This window comes from Salminus brasiliensis, chromosome 1 (genome assembly GCF_030463535.1).
Source record: "Salminus brasiliensis chromosome 1, fSalBra1.hap2, whole genome shotgun sequence".
Taxonomy (NCBI): Eukaryota; Metazoa; Chordata; class Actinopteri; order Characiformes; family Bryconidae; genus Salminus; species Salminus brasiliensis.
The window spans coordinates 48,657,983-48,670,968 of NC_132878.1; the positions used below are offsets into that span (position 1 = coordinate 48,657,983).

Sequence of the window (12,986 nt, forward strand, 5' to 3'; positions counted from 1 at the left end):
ACAATAGAGGTCATTCATTATTTTATATCTGAAAGTAACCGAAACAGCCTGTTTGATTCTAAGGGATGAAGATCTAGTATCTGGAAATATTCTTATAATGATCTTGTTACATCTCAAAATAAGCATGAAAAAAGATATATTACCACCCGGGTTTAAGATAATTACAGGAATAGCGTGTGTGCCATATAATAGTCTCTGGGATCACTGGGACTCCTCCATCATGAACCTTTGAGGCAAACCAAACGTGACATTCTTGCCATGTCCTGTTTGGAACAGGAAAAAATGAGATTTATTATTATAAATAGTATGTAAACTGTGAACTAGCTGCTGGTTAGCATCGAACAAAGTCTTCTAATCTGTGGCTACTAGTCAAAATGCACTAGACTAGGTATTTCCTTATGAGATAAGTGTAAAAAAAACAGTGCTTACTTTTATAGTTTGCATTAGTCAGGATATTGACTATATTGACTGCTCCCCCTCTCATTTCTTTCTTTCCCAGGTAATAAAAGAGGCGATAAAAGACAGCATTGTCTACAGGAAGGAGAATCCATCTCGCTGCTCTGTCTCCCTCTCCCTGAATGAAATCAAGAACAAGATGTTTCTGAAGAGGGAGACCAGAGGGCAGGCTCATAAATGAATCAGTGGAGGATGCTGGACATAGGTGTTCCAGGACAAGCCATTTCCAGGAATATGTGGTACTTAGTTTGAAGTTTCAGCGTGATTCTTCACCTGTTGAGCATCTGCTCTAACTGAACATAAATGATTACATTGAGGCTCTGCCTAAGAAAATGTCCTCAGTGCACTTTGTTCCACAGCACAGCTGTCATGAGTGTGCTGCGTTTACATATCTCACATTTTCACAGAGAAAGTCTTGCCTTTTTCATTTATTAACGTCTCCATCGAATATGAATTCAGAATTTGGTACAGTTATTCATGAAACAGACACCTCAAGTGGTTTGCAACCATGAAATTGGCATGTTGCGAAGATTATGGTTGATTTTTAATGTCTACAGAATGCCTTATAAATGGTAACATTAATGGAGTGTTTTACTGAAAAATCTCATTTGCACAATTTCCCCCAAATGCAGTTTTTTGACCAAGACATGTTTGGTGTCTTATGTTTGTTTCTTTTGTTTTACACTGGAGCTACAAGGCTAAACAAACAAAAAAAAGCTGTTGGAGTGATTTCTACCATTTGAATCTCATGGCTTCAGTATGAATCTAAAGCATATAACTTCCGCCACCAAATGTGTCTCGGCTGATTGAATATGTTTGAGGTTAGGTCAGCTAAAAAAAGAAAGAGTAAATTAGAGTTTTCAGTGAAGCATTCCTCTAAGAAGATGGAATGTGGAAATACTGGAGCTCCTAAGTACATTCAAACTGTAAATAAACCCTTATGCTAACCTTCTCAATCACTCTCAGCATAGGTATTCAATAACAGCGTGTTCACTGTTATTAAAATACCTTTAGAGTCAATTACATATCATTTCCTTTCAATGGTAGCTGAAGTTCAAATGATTGATTTACCTGCACTTTTTGGAGATGGGACATATTTCTATCCCTAGATTTATTCAAATTTTAACAGCATGCAATAAAAATGATTTTATGCTAGAATAAGGAGGCTTTAAGACATTGTTTAGCTGTGCTTCCATGTGTACAAGTTTGGAATCACTTTTCCTATTAGAATGTTTTTTGCTGTTTTATACATTAAAACGTACAGAGATTTAAATCACAGCCCTAACATAGACAAGTACGTTTTTTTTATATATATTTTTGAAGGATAATTTGAATATATGTGGTATTTTTTATTTTATCATAGCCTTATTTGATTTTGGGTGACTCTGTAGCTCTGTTACTTGTTCTTATTTTGTTTTATAATTTTAGATTTTTAGTTCTTATAATAGCTTCCTACTAATTATTTGTAATTATATAAACGTCAACTATATAAAACAGAACTGTTTATTAAACAGTCCAGCTCACACTACTTACAAAAAGCCTTTTCATTTACATAATACATAAAAAAAATCGATGTAGTCAGAAGTTGGAGCTGTGCTTTTTTGCAACTTTACGTAATTTTTATACTTTCTACGACCGTACCGGTTTTCTATTACGGAAAACACTGATTACAGACTTGTGAATGGTAGTGTACAGCAAATGACAGCAATTCACCAATGTTTCTAATAAAAAGAAGGGTTTGGAAAGCGATTTAATAATGAATGGAGTCATGGACGGAAAAGGCAGGAGTGTCCTCTACAGTTTTATAACCCTCCGTGATCCAAACAGCTCTTTGGAGTTCAGTGACAACAGCTTAAAGCGCCGGTGTGTTGGCGTGTGTGTGTTTGATACTGGTGACCATAACAACATCAAGTGTGTTCCTCGCCAGGGAGTGGCTCCAGATTAGGACTGTGTATTAAGATCCAAAATAAGAGGCAAGAACCATGGAAAAAAAACTTGGTGTCTAGCTCCCTGTTATTAAGCATGTTACACAGGTATTTATTTTCCTGACTCTGTTACGCCAGACTCCCACTTGGATACATAGATGATTCATTTCCTTCTCTGTTAACCCCCTATCTGTCAGTAGTATAAGCCAGAGAGACAGAGATAGAGGTGTTGGACCATGTCACCTGCACACCCCAGCACCTTTTCCTTACTTGACTTTAGGACTCCATCAGCACACCGTGGAATTTCTTCACACTACAGGGCTGCAGCACAACCAGCTGTACTGTAAAGCTGGACTGGGCTGCAGTACACTGCGCTACACTCTTTTCCAGAATGTACAGTCCGAAACAACCACAGTTCAGAGGAGGATAATGTCTGCAGGACTGCAACTATCATTTGGTTGAATTAAACAGATATGTTTTATTTGTCTTGTTGGCTGCTTGAGGTTTTATGACAACAGTACATGATTATGTAGCATCATGTCTTAGCTTTTCTTTAAGATTTAAGCCATGGAAAGAAGTGTGTTACATTGTAGAAATGTATAACAAATGATTTAATACTGTTATTATAAGAAATAAATGGATAAATTAAGCTTGGTGTGACTATGTGTGGAATGTGGAATATACGAGAGTAGGCCAAGTTCCTTTAAGTTTGGGAGGAAAAGACTAGAGACTAGTGAATTGAAATCACAATAAGGAAAGTACAGTACTAGTACAGGTACATACAATGTAAATGTACCATCAAAGTTAAAACAATTACACTTACATGGGAAAGAGGTGCATTAAACAGCAGACGCTCCTATTCAATCCAAAAGATTCCTTTTTAGTTTAGATACTACTAAATACAAAAGCCTGTATAGCTGCCTAGATCCACAATATCAAGCAAATCAAGTAAGACATAAGTTTAATCGTAACCTTACTCAGTGCAAGATAAGTGCTTGCACGCATCACTCAGGTTTCAGACCATCTGTTCACCCTGGTGTGTTACTAAGCTCTACTAAAACTTGAGTATACTGATAAATCACTCCTGATCAGTTATTTATCTCAGTGTTACTGAGCTCTACTAAAGCCTGAGTAGATTGATAAATCACTGTGCTGATCAGTTATTTATCTCAGTGTTACTGAACTCTACTAAAGCATGAGTAGACTGATAAATCACTGCTGATCAGTTATTTATCACAGTGTTATTGAACTCTACTAAAGCCTGAGTAGACTGATAAATCACTGTTCTGATCAGTTATTTATCTCAGTGTTACTGAGCTCTACTAAAGCCCGAGTAGATTGATAAATCACTGTGCTGATCAGTTATTTATCTCAGTGTTACTGAACTCTACTAAAGCCTGAGTAGACTGATAAATCACTGCTGATCAGTTATTTATCACAGTGTTATTGAACTCTACTAAAGCCTGAGTAGACTGATAAATCACTGTGCTGATCAGTTATTTATCTCAGTGTTACTGAGCTCTACTAAAGCCTGAGTAGACTGATAAATCACTGTGCTGATCAGTTATTTATCTCAGTGTTACTGAACTCTACTAAAGCATGAGTAGACTGATAAATCACTGTGCTGATCAGTTATTTATCTCAGTGTTATTGAACTCTACTAAAGCATGAGTAGACTGATAAATCACTGTGCTGATTAGCACCGTTCCTTAGACAAAGTAGCACCGTTCAAAAACAAAATGATGAGGCAAAAAAGGCTTGCACCGTGGTACAGTGATCATACTCGTACCTTAAAACAAACTGTGCGGAAACTAGAGCGTAAATGGCGGACGACCAAACTAGAGGTGTTCCACCTTAGCCTTAGTCAGTATAGAAAGGCACTTATTAAAGCTCGCTCAGTGTATCTGGCCTCGCTGATCGAGAAAAACAAAAACAATCCCAGAGTTCTTTTTAATGAGATCTCTAAACTTACTAAAAGCCAGGCAGATACTCAACCCCAGATCCCAACATCTTTAACTAGTCATGTTTTTATGGACTATTTTAATAATAAAATAGAAAATATTAGACAACAAATCCAACCCTGCTTATTAAATCAAACATGGTCGTCACCTGATGTAGTTGCTTTAGAACAAAACTTAGTTGTAGAACAAAGGCTGGAAGCCTTCTACCCACTTCCACAGCCTGAACTAGAAAAAATTATATCCTCAGCTAATTGTACAACATGTACACTCGACCCGATTCCCTCTAAATTGCTAAAAGAAATTCTCCCAATTATAATCGGACCTCTTTTAACAATTGTAAATTCATCCCTTAACCTTGGGCATGTACCCCAAACCCTTAAAATAGCAGTTATAAAACCTTTAATCAAGAAACCAAATCTTGATCCTAGCGTATTATCTAATTATAGACCCATCTCAAACTTAACATTCGTATCTAAGATATTAGAAAAAGCTGTGGCCCAACAACTCTGCTTATACCTGAGTAAGAATGACATGTATGAGAAATTCCAGTCTGGATTTAGACTCAATCACAGCACAGAGACAGCCCTAGTGAAGATTACGAATGATCTCCTTCTTGCCTCTGATCAAGGCTACGTACCTTTATTAGTCCTACTAGACCTTAGTGCAGCCTTTGATACAATAGATCATTCTATATTACTAGAAAGATTAGAGAAAATGGTTGGAATCACAGGGACAGCCCTATCATGGTTCCAATCATATCTAACGGGACGCTTCCAATTTGTAAAGATAAATGATTTATCTTCAAACTACGCAGAAGTAAGATATGGAGTTCCGCAAGGCTCCATTTTAGGACCACTATTATTTATACTATACATGTTACCACTGGGCTCAGTTATAAGCAGACATGGCGTTAATTTCCATTTCTATGCAGATGACACACAGCTCTATATATCAGCCAAACCTGACGATAAATTTAGACTACAGAAAATGGAGGACTGTGTAAAGGATATAAAACTCTGGATGTCACATAACTTCCTTCTCCTCAACAGTGACAAAACCGAAGTTCTCCTTTTAGGTCCAAAAGACTCTAGAAATAAACTATCAGACTCAATGTTAGACTTGGCTGATTCTTCTATCATTCCTGGTTTAGCAGCTAAAAATCTTGGCGTCACATTCGACTCAGATTTATCATTTGAGCAACATATAGCTAATATTAGTAGAACAGCCTTTTTGCAGCTTAGGAACATCTCCAAACTAAGAAACTCCTTATCACTACAAGACGCAGAAAAGCTAGTACATGCTTTTATTACCTCAAGGCTAGATTACTGTAATGCACTACTGTCAGGTTGTTCCAGCAGGAACCTCAATAAACTTCAGCTGGTGCAAAATGCTGCAGCCAGGGTCCTTAGTAAAACTAGAAAATTTGACCATATCAGTCCAGTTCTATCAGCACTTCATTGGCTCCCAGTTAAATTCCGTATCGAATACAAAATTCTTTTATTAACATATAAAGCCCTACATGGCCTCGCTCCTGAGTACCTGCAGGATCTTATTGTATATTACGAACCATCAAGACTACTTAGATCTCAGGGTGCTGGCCTCTTACGCGTTCCCAAAATTCAGAAAACCTCAGCAGGGGGAAGAGCCTTTTCTTATAAAGCCCCCCAGCTCTGGAATAACCTTCCAGATAATGTTCGGGACTCAGACACAGTCTTAATCTTTACATCTAAGCTGAAAACTTATATGTTTAGTTTAGCTTTTGGTAATTAATGTTTCTTAGATAAGGGCTGCAGGTCCAGGGGTTCGCGGACCCAGGGAATTTTAGTACACTGAGATGCTGGAGCTGTCGTCTTGCTGCTTACACGCGATCACTCAGGTTTGTTGACGGTGGAGCAGATAGATGCTGGTGTTCTCAGGGTACGCCCGTGTCTGTGTTACCTTCTGGCTCTCTCCTTTTAATTATGCTGTGATAATCAGACCTGCCGGAGTCATCAGACATACCCAGATGCTGATTCTCAACATTCTCTGCACTCCATAAAATTCCTCTTAGAACTAACCTCTCTCTCTTTACCTTCCCCGAGTAAATGGCCACCCAGCCCGATCTGCAGGAAGATTGCCTGCTGAGGTCCCCTCTACCTGCATCTAACCAGCTGCCACCTACCAGTCCGGCCAGCGGGTCCCCCCCCAACCCGCCACCACCCATGGCTCATCCGCCAGCTGCTGCTGCCTGTTTGGTGGCCGTGCTGAAACCTAGATGGACTCGTGCCTGTCTGACACTATTAATATTGCCACTACTAACTTTCTGTTGTATCTGCTTTGGTAATTTTTATCATTAATGTTTAAAACAGTCTGGCCAGAGGAGGATGGGTCCCCCTTGTGAGCCTTGGTTCCTCCCAAGGTTTCTTCCTCCAGCTCTGAGGGAGTTTTTTCCTTGCCACTGTCGCCGTTGGCTTGCTCACGGGGGTCTTTGACGCTTCATGTTATTCCTTCTTTCTTCTCTGTCTCTGTTCTTTATTAAGTACTAATTATCACTGTGCTGATGTTATTTATCTGTGTTACTGAGCTCTACTAAAACCTGAGTAGACTGATAAATCACTGTTCTGATCAGTTATTTATCTCAGTGTTACCGAGCTCTACTAAAGCATGAGTAGACTGATAAATCACTGTGCTGATCAGTTATTTATCTCAGTGTTACTGAGCTCTACTAAAGCATGAGTAGACTGATAAATCACTGTGCTGATCAGTTATTTATCTCAGTGTTACTTAACTCTACTAAAGCCTGAGTAGACTGATAAATCACTGCTGATTAGTTATTTATCTCAGTGTTACTGAACTCTACTAAAGCATGAGTAGACTGATAAATCACTGTGCTGATCAGTTATTTATCTCAGTGTTACTGAACTCTACTAAAGCATGAGTAGACTGATAAATCACTGTGCTGATCAGTTATTTATCTCAGTGTTACTGAGCTCTACTAAAGCATGAGTAGACTGATAAATCACTGCTGATCAGTTATTTATCACAGTGTTACTGAGCTCTACTAAAGCCTGAGTAGACTGATAAATCACTGTGCTGATCGGTTATTTATCTCAGTGTTACTGAGCTCTACTAAAGCATGAGTAGACTAATAAATCACTGCTGATCAGTTATTTATCTCAGTGTTACTGAGCTCTACTAAAGCATGAGTAGACTGATAAATCACTGTGCTGATCAGTTATTTATCTCAGTGTTACTGAGCTCTACTAAAGCCTGAGTAGACTGATAAATCACTGTGCTGATCAGTTATTTATCTCAGTGTTACTGAGCTCTACTAAAGCATGAGTAGACTGATAAATCACTGTGCTGATCAGTTATTTATCTCAGTGTTACTTAACTCTACTAAAGCCTGAGTAGACTGATAAATCACTGCTGATTAGTTATTTATCTCAGTGTTACTGAACTCTACTAAGGCATGAGTAGACTGATAAATCACTGTGCTGATCAGTTATTTATCTCAGTGTTACTGAACTCTACTAAAGCATGAGTAGACTGATAAATCACTGAGATAAATAACTGAGATAAATAACTAATCAGCAGTGATTTATTAGTCTACTCATGCTTTAGTGGAGTTCAGTAACACTGAGATAAATAACTGATCAGCACAGTGATTTATCAGTCTACTCATGCTTTAGTAGAGCTCAGTAACACTGAGATAAATAACTGATCAGCAGTGATTTATTAGTCTACTCATGCTTTAGTAGAGTTCAGTAACACTGAGATAAATAACTGATCAGCACAGTGATTTATCAGTCTACTCAGGCTTTAGTAGAGCTCAGTAACACTGAGATAAATAACTGATTAGCAGTGATTTATCAGTCTACTCATGCTTTAGTAGAGCTCAGTAACACTGAGATAAATAACTGATCAGCACAGTGATTTATCAGTCTACTCATGCTTTAGTAGAGCTCAGTAACACTGAGATAAATAACTGATCAGCACAGTGATTTATCAGTCTACTCATGCTTTAGTAGAGCTCAGTAACACTGAGATAAATAACTGATCAGCAGTGATTTATTAGTCTACTCATGCTTTAGTAGAGTTCAGTAACACTGAGATAAATAACTGATCAGCACAGTGATTTATCACTGATCAGCAGTGATAATAACTGATCAGCAGTGATTTATTAGTCTACTCATGCTTTAGTAGAGTTCAGTAACACTGAGATAAATAACTGATCAGCACAGTGATTTATCACAAGCATGAGTAGACTGATAAATCACTGTGCTGATCAGTTATTTATCTGTGTTACTGAGCTCTACTAAAGCCTAAGTAGACTGATAAATCACTGTGCTGATCAGTTATTTATCTCAGTGTTACTGAACTCTACTAAAGCATGAGTAGACTGATAAATCACTGTGCTGATCAGTTATTTATCTCAGTGTTACTGAGCTCTACTAAAGCATGAGTAGACTGATAAATCACTGTGCTGATCAGTTATTTATCTCAGTGTTACTGAGCTCTACTAAAGCATGAGTAGACTGATAAATCACTGTGCTGATCAGTTATTTATCTGTGTTACTGAGCTCTACTAAAGCCTAAGTAGACTGATAAATCACTGTGCTGATCAGTTATTTATCTCAGTGTTACTGAACTCTACTAAAGCCTGAGTAGACTGATAAATCACTGTGCTGATCAGTTATTTATCTCAGTGTTACTGAGCTCTACTAAAGCATGAGTAGACTGATAAATCACTGTGCTGATCAGTTATTTATCTCAGTGTTACTGAACTCTACTAAAGCATGAATAGACTAAAAAATTACTGCTGATCAGTTATTTATCTCAGTGTTACTGAGCTCTACTAAAGCATGAGTAGACTGATAAATCACTGTGCTGATCAGTTATTTATCTCAATGTTACTGAGCTCTACTAAAGCATGAGTAGACTGATAAATCACTGTGCTGATCAGTTATTTATCGCAGTGTTACTGAGCTCTACTAAAGCCTGAGTAGACTGATAAATCACTGTGCTGATCAGTTATTTATCTCAGTGTTACTGAGCTCTACTAAAGCATGAGTAGACTGATAAATCACTGTGCTGATCAGTTATTTATCTGTGTTACTGAGCTCTACTAAAGCATGAGTAGACTGATAAATCACTGTGCTGATCAGTTATTTATCTCAGTGTTACTTAACTCTACTAAAGCCTGAGTAGACTGATAAATCACTGCTGATTAGTTATTTATCTCAGTGTTACTGAACTCTACTAAAGCATGAGTAGACTGATAAATCACTGTGCTGATCAGTTATTTATCTCAGTGTTACTGAACTCTACTAAAGCATGAGTAGACTGATAAATCACTGTGCTGATCAGTTATTTATCTCAGTGTTACTGAGCTCTACTAAAGCATGAGTAGACTGATAAATCACTGCTGATCAGTTATTTATCACAGTGTTACTGAGCTCTACTAAAGCCTGAGTAGACTGATAAATCACTGTGCTGATCGGTTATTTATCTCAGTGTTACTGAGCTCTACTAAAGCATGAGTAGACTAATAAATCACTGCTGATCAGTTATTTATCTCAGTGTTACTGAGCTCTACTAAAGCATGAGTAGACTGATAAATCACTGTGCTGATCAGTTATTTATCTCAGTGTTACTGAGCTCTACTAAAGCCTGAGTAGACTGATAAATCACTGTGCTGATCAGTTATTTATCTCAGTGTTACTGAGCTCTACTAAAGCATGAGTAGACTGATAAATCACTGTGCTGATCAGTTATTTATCTCAGTGTTACTTAACTCTACTAAAGCCTGAGTAGACTGATAAATCACTGCTGATCAGTTATTTATCTCAGTGTTACTGAACTCTACTAAGGCATGAGTAGACTGATAAATCACTGTGCTGATCAGTTATTTATCTCAGTGTTACTGAACTCTACTAAAGCATGAGTAGACTGATAAATCACTGTGCTGATCAGTTATTTATCTCAGTGTTACCGAGCTCTACTAAAGCCTGAGTAGACAGATAAATCACTGTGCTGATCAGTTATTTATCTCAGTGTTACTGAGCTCTACTAAAGCCTGAGTAGACTGATAAATCACTGTGCTGATCGGTTATTTATCTCAGTGTTACTGAACTCTACTAAAGCATGAGTAGACTAATAAATCACTGCTGATCAGTTATTTATCTCAGTGTTACTGAGCTCTACTAAAGCATGAGTAGACTGATAAATCACTGTGCTGATCAGTTATTTATCTCGGTGTTACTGAGCTCTACTAAAGCATGAGTAGACTGATAAATCACTGTGCTGATCAGTTATTTATCTCAGTGTTACTGAGCTCTACTAAAGCATGAGTAGACTGATAAATCACTGTGCTGATCAGTTATTTATCTGTGTTACTGAGCTCTACTAAAGCCTAAGTAGACTGATAAATCACTGTGCTGATCAGTTATTTATCTCAGTGTTACTGAACTCTACTAAAGCATGAGTAGACTGATAAATCACTGCTGATCAGTTATTTATCTGAGTGTTACTGAACTCTACTAAAGCATGAGTAGACTGATAAATCACTGTGCTGATCAGTTATTTATCTCAGTGTTACTGAACTCTACTAAAGCATGAATAGACTAATAAATCACTGCTGATCAGTTATTTATCTCAGTGTTACTGAGCTCTACTAAAGCATGAGTAGACTGATAAATCACTGTGCTGATCAGTTATTTATCTCAGTGTTACTGAGCTCTACTAAAGCATGAGTAGACTGATAAATCACTGTTCTGATCAGTTATTTATCTCAGTGTTACTGAGCTCTACTAAAGCCTGAGTAGACTGATAAATCACTGTGCTGATCAGTTATTTATCTCAGTGTTACTGAACTCTACTAAAGCCTGAGTAGACTGATAAATCACTGTGCTGATCAGTTATTTATCTCAGTGTTACTGAACTCTACTAAAGCATGAGTAGACTAATAAATCACTGCTGCTCAGTTATTTATCTCAGTGTTACTGAGCTCTACTAAAGCCTGAGTAGACTGATAAATCACTGTGCTGATCAGTTATTTATCTCAGTGTTACTGAGCTCTACTAAAGCATGAGTAGACTGATAAATCACTGTGCTGATCAGTTATTTATCTCAGTGTTACTGAGCTCTACTAAAGCATGAGTAGACTGATAAATCACTGTGCTGATCAGTTATTTATGTCAGTGTTACTTAACTCTACTAAAGCCTGAGTAGACTGATAAATCACTGCTCATTAGTTATCAGCAGTGATTTATTTAAGCCTGAGTAGACTGATAAATCACTGCTCATTAGTTATCAGCAGTGATTTATTTAAGCATGAGTAGACTGATAAATCACTGTGCTGATCAGTTATTTATCTCAGTGTTACTGAGCTCTACTAAAGCATGAGAAGACTGATAAATCACTGTGCTGATCAGTTATTTATCTCAGTGTTACTGAGCTCTACTAAAGCCTGAGTAGACTGATAAATCACTGTGCTGATCGGTTATTTATCTCAGTGTTACTGAGCTCTACTAAAGCATGAGTAGACTAATAAATCACTGCTGATCAGTTATTTATCTCAGTGTTACTGAGCTCTACTAAAGCATGAGTAGACTAATAAATCACTGCTGATCAGTTATTTATCTCAGTGTTACTGAGCTCTACTAAAGCCTGAGAAGACTGATAAATCACTGTGCTGATCAGTTATTTATCTCAGTGTTACTGAGCTCTACTAAAGCCTGAGTAGACTGATAAATCACTGTGCTGATCAGTTATTTATCTCAGTGTTACTTAACTCAACTAAAGCCTGAGTAGACTGATAAATCACTGCTGATTAGTTATTTATCTCAGTGTTACTGAGCTCTACTAAAGCATGAGTAGACTGATAAATCACTGTGCTGATCAGTTATTTATCTCAGTGTTACTGAGCTCTACTAAAGCATGAGTAGACTGATAAATCACTGTGCTGATCAGTTATTTATCTCAGTGTTACTGAGCTCTACTAAAGCATGAGTAGACTGATAAATCACTGTGCTGATCAGTTATTTATCTCAGTGTTACTGAGCTCTACTAAAGCATGAGTAGACTGATAAATCACTGTGCTGATCAGTTATTTATCTCAGTGTTACTGAGCTCTACTAAAGCATGAGGAGACTGATAAATCACTGTGCTGATCAGTTATTTATCTCAGTGTTACTGAGCTCTACTAAAGCATGAGTAGACTGATAAATCACTGTGCTGATCAGTTATTTATCGCAGTGTTACTGAACTCTACTAAAGCCTGAGTAGACTGATAAATCACTGTGCTGATCAGTTATTTACCTCAGTGTTACTGAGCTCTACTAAAGCCTGAGTAGACTGATAAATCACTCCTGATCAGTTATTTATCTCAGTGTTACTAAGCTCTACTAAAGCCTGAGTAGACTGATAAATCACTGTGCTGATCAGTTATTTATCTCAGTGTTACTGAACTCTACTAAAGCCTGAGTAGACTGATAAATCACTGTGCTGATCAGTTATTTATCTCAGTGTTTCTGAGCTCTACTAAAGCATGAGTAGACTGATAAATCACTGTGCTGATCAGTTATTTATCTCAGTGTTACTGAGCTCTACTAAAGCATGAGTAGACTGATAAATCACTGTGCTGATCAGTTATTTACCTCAG

General features: G+C 37.5%; 1 protein-coding gene across 1 annotated transcript in view; it reads left to right on the forward strand.

The window, feature by feature from the left end:
* The window catches only part of pla2g4ab (phospholipase A2, group IVAb (cytosolic, calcium-dependent)), a 28,304-nt gene extending 25,274 nt beyond the window's left edge, over positions 1-3,030 (forward strand). The window contains exon 18 of the mRNA XM_072680892.1: positions 500-3,030. Coding sequence (XP_072536993.1) covers positions 500-637 — 138 coding nt within the window. The 3' untranslated portion in view covers positions 638-3,030. The remainder of the gene's footprint in view (positions 1-499) is intronic.
* Positions 3,031-12,986: the final 9,956 nt, after the last annotated feature.